This window comes from Lepus europaeus, chromosome 17 (assembly GCF_033115175.1).
Source record: "Lepus europaeus isolate LE1 chromosome 17, mLepTim1.pri, whole genome shotgun sequence".
Taxonomy (NCBI): Eukaryota; Metazoa; Chordata; class Mammalia; order Lagomorpha; family Leporidae; genus Lepus; species Lepus europaeus.
Genome location: NC_084843.1, coordinates 39246162 through 39250349, shown reverse-complemented (window position 1 = coordinate 39250349; position 4188 = coordinate 39246162). Strand labels below are relative to the sequence as shown.

At 39.1% G+C, this 4188-nt stretch overlaps 1 protein-coding gene across 1 annotated transcript; it reads left to right on the top strand.

Moving 5' to 3' along the window:
• On the top strand, window positions 1-2996 carry LOC133776072 (uncharacterized protein C6orf62 homolog). The gene has a single exon (XM_062214764.1). The coding sequence runs from the start codon at window positions 1128-1130 to the stop codon at window positions 1815-1817; it is 690 nt and encodes a 229-aa protein (XP_062070748.1). The 5' UTR covers window positions 1-1127; the 3' UTR covers window positions 1818-2996.
• The last annotated feature ends 1192 nt before the right edge of the window (window positions 2997-4188 follow it).

Below are 4188 nucleotides of genomic sequence, written 5' to 3'. Positions count from 1 at the left end.
AGGTGGTCCCCGGGCGCCGCCTGGGACTGGGGCGACGAACCCGCCACCTTGGCCCCGGCAATGCTCGCGCCAAGATAAGACCGCACATCCCACCACCTCGCACGGGGGCGCACTCGCAGGGGAGGCTCCCCTGGGGAATGTAGGGCTCACTGCAGGGCTGGGGGCGTCAGGATCCCGGGCGTTAAATAGGTCTGCCCACCGCCGGAATAACTGTTCACCCCGTATCACGTACCCCTCTCTCCCTCTGCCATCATGATTCTCCTTGGCAGCAGCACTAGCAGCCGCCTGAGGGTGGAGACGTGGGTGATGGGGAAGTGGGTCGTGACTCCGCTGTTTTTTCTCATGGCTCCCTCGGGCAACAGCTGTCCGCCCCCGGTATACACTGTAGTCGATTGCGGGGAATCCCTGGACCTCGCCCCTTCCTTCTCTGATTTTGCACTTCTCTCTTTGCTCACCACCAAGTGTAATCAATAACAAGCACTGACAATACATAGCAATAGTGAAATCTGAAATAACTAAGAATTAATTAGGTACTACAGCCATGGGTCTGGCTGGGTAAAATCCAATTGGATATTTCAGTTTCATTCCCTACCCTTTTTTTTTTTTTTTTGGTGTTTTTGTTTTTGTTTTCGTTTTGTGTTTGGAAGGCAAGGATCACATCCCCCTCTCCCCATTCCTTTTCTTTAGTCCCTTTTCTTAAAAGGGAGGGGGGTTACGGATGGATTTTGAGGATTGGACTGGTGTCGTTTTATCACACACCTAAATCCTGATACTAGGCTTTTCATTCCCCCCGAAGCCTTTATTTTGGCAGTTGAGCCAAATGTGTTTTCCAGAAAGTTAGTTCAAGTATTTTCTCCTTTGTTTCCTTCCTCCTCTTCCTTTTCCCCACCTGATTCCAAACGTTACTGTCCAGACATGACTGGACAGCGGCTTTTGTTTCTTGACCCTGTAATATGACAGTCTGCTAATATTGCCAGAAGGTGCAGTTTTGGGGATACAGTTGTGATTTTAGCTATTATATTAGCAGGAAAAAAAATGACTTGTTTCTGTTGTACTTGAGTCTTAAGAAAAAGTGCCCATAGTTTAGTGACAATTTCCAAAGGCTTTAGTACCACCTGTATTTCAAAATGGGGGACCCAAACTCCCGGAAGAAACAAGCTCTGAACAGACTACGTGCTCAGCTTAGAAAGAAAAAAGAATCTCTAGCTGACCAGTTTGACTTCAAGATGTATATTGCCTTTGTATTCAAGGAGAAGAAGAAAAAATCAGCACTTTTTGAAGTGTCTGAAGTTATACCAGTCATGACAAATAATTATGAAGAAAATATCCTGAAAGGTGTGCGAGATTCCAGCTATACCTTGGAAAGTTCCATTGAGCTTTTACAAAAGGATGTGGTACAGCTCCATGCTCCTCGATACCAGTCTATGAGAAGGGATGTAATTGGCTGTACTCAGGAGATGGATTTCATTCTTTGGCCTCGGAATGATATAGAGAAAATTGTCTGTCTCCTGTTTTCTAGGTGGAAGGAATCTGATGAGCCTTTTAGGCCTGTTCAGGCCAAATTTGAGTTTCATCACGGTGACTATGAAAAGCAGTTTCTGCATGTACTGAGCCGCAAGGACAAGACTGGAATTGTTGTCAACAATCCTAACCAGTCAGTGTTTCTCTTCATTGACAGACAGCACTTGCAGACTCCAAAAAACAAAGCTACAATCTTCAAGTTATGCAGCATCTGCCTCTACCTGCCACAGGAACAGCTTACCCACTGGGCAGTGGGCACCATAGAGGATCACCTCTGTCCTTACATGCCGGAATAGACTGACCAGCAAAATGGAGAAGATCAGAGAATGCAGCAGCAATTTTTTTTCTTGTTTTCTTACCACTTTATTCTTTCAGCGTTTAAGGAAAATGGACTCATGCACAGAACACTATGCATCTTGAAACTTCATTCTGGATTTTTTTTTTAATCATTTGTATCTCAGAACTTAAACAAATTAGATGTCTTCTGCACGGACTGTGTGAAAGAAGATGCTTTGCATATTTGCTGCACTGCATCAGCATCTTGCTAAAATGTGAATGAAAGGACTATTGTGCACTGAAATGCTTAACTGTGTCTGAAAGCACAAGGTGATACTCACTTTTGATGGTCTTCCCATTTGTCCGGGTTTTTGCCTCTGACATCTGTCATCAGTATTTAGAGGGCGAGAACCCATGTAACAGGTATGAATAACATTTGAAAAAACTTAATAGCTTTGCTGTAGTCACCGTTGTTCCAGAGCACTGTCAGATCCATTCTGATGACCAGAAGTGGTTACAAAAAACAAAAACAAACCAACCATGGGAAAGAAATCTTAAGTGAAAAAAGCATCTCATTGTAGGTAGCCTTGCCTCATATCTTACTGGGCCATGTTTGTTTCCTGGTACTCATGTATTTTTTTCCCAGATCTCTTTCCCTAAGTTGCTGTTATAAAGTATTCTGCTGAGTGTGGATGCCGTTGTACACATAAGCAGATCTGGAGTCTGAAGTAGCTAAAGCACTGAGAAATACTTTCATAGCTGCAGAAACCATGATAGGTAGAGGACTTTGCTTTTGGTTTTAAAGAGAAGAGATTTAATTACAAAGAAAATTCCAGTGATTGTGCAGAAATACTGGTTTCTACACCATTCTAAAGAAAAATGAGGGTTTTTGGAGTAGAAAAAGTTATAAAAGTTGGGATCTTAAATTGTAAAAAAAAAAAAACAAACTATTGAGTGTCGAAGTTCTAAAAGCAGAACTCATTTGTGCAATGAACATAAGGAAAGACTACTGTATAGTTTTTTTTTTTTCTTTTAAATGAAGAAAGGCTTTGCTTAAGGGTTGCATACTTTTATTGGAGTAAATCTGAATGATCCTACTCCTTTGGAGTAAAACTAATGCTTACCAGTTTCCAATTGTATTTAGCTTCTGGTTGGAATTTGAAAAAAAATGAAAACCTAAATAAAATAGGTGAAAGTTCCCTGACTATTCAGGTGAATACACACACACACAAAAAAAAATCTTAAAAATAAAAACAATGACACTACCAAATTCACTGACAGAGCAAGTAGAATCATTATCTAATCAACAAAATGACAGGTCTTATGTTCTTATCTATCAATACCAACCTTGAATGTAAGTAGAATAAATTCACCAACCAAAAATCTTAGGTTGGCTGAATTGATTAAACACACACACACACACACATAACCCCACTATATGTTGCTTATAAGAAACTCACAATCAAAGACAGACACACACAGACTGAAAAGGTTGGAAAAAGATATATCAGGCAAATGGAAACCAAAAGTGAGCAGGCATAGCTATCCTGATATTACATAAAACAAAGTTCAAATCAAAAACTGTAAGAAGAGATAAAGAAGGACATTACATTTGATAAAAGGCTCAATTCAGCAAGAAGACATAACAATCATAAATATATATGCACCCAAAACAAGACCACCCAAATATATACAGAAAATACTATTACACCTACAGGGAGAGAGAGACTCCAATACAATAACAGTAGGTGACTTCAACGTCCCTCTCTCATCAATGGACAGATAATCCAGACAAAAAAAAATCAATAAAGATACATCACAGTTGAAACATACTATTGAGCAAATGAACCTAACATATGTTTACAGGAAATTTCATCCAACAGCTACAGGACATACATTCTTCTCATCAGCACACTGTGAGACATTTTCTATGGTAGACCATATACTAAGCCACAAATCAAGTTTCAGCAAATTTAAAAAGATTGAAATCATACCATAAATGAATAAAACTAGAAATCAACAACAAGTACAATAGGATACTCATAAATACTTGGAAATTAAACAACATGCTACTAAATGATCAATGGATCAATGAAGAAATTAAAAAGGAAATAAAACTTTCTTGGAACAAATGGAAATGAAAACATGTAAGATACAGCAAAAGCAATATTAAGAAGGAAGTGTAGTGCATGTAAAAAAGGAAAATGTCTCATAGAAAAGATCTAATGACACATCTTGAAGATTTGGAAAGACAAGAAAAAAATGAAACCCAAAATCAACAGGAGGTGAGAAATAATAAGGAACAGAGCAGAAATAAATGAAACTGAAATGTTAAAAAAAAATCAACAAAGCAAAGTTGGTTTTTTGAGATAATAAGCAAAATGGATAAAC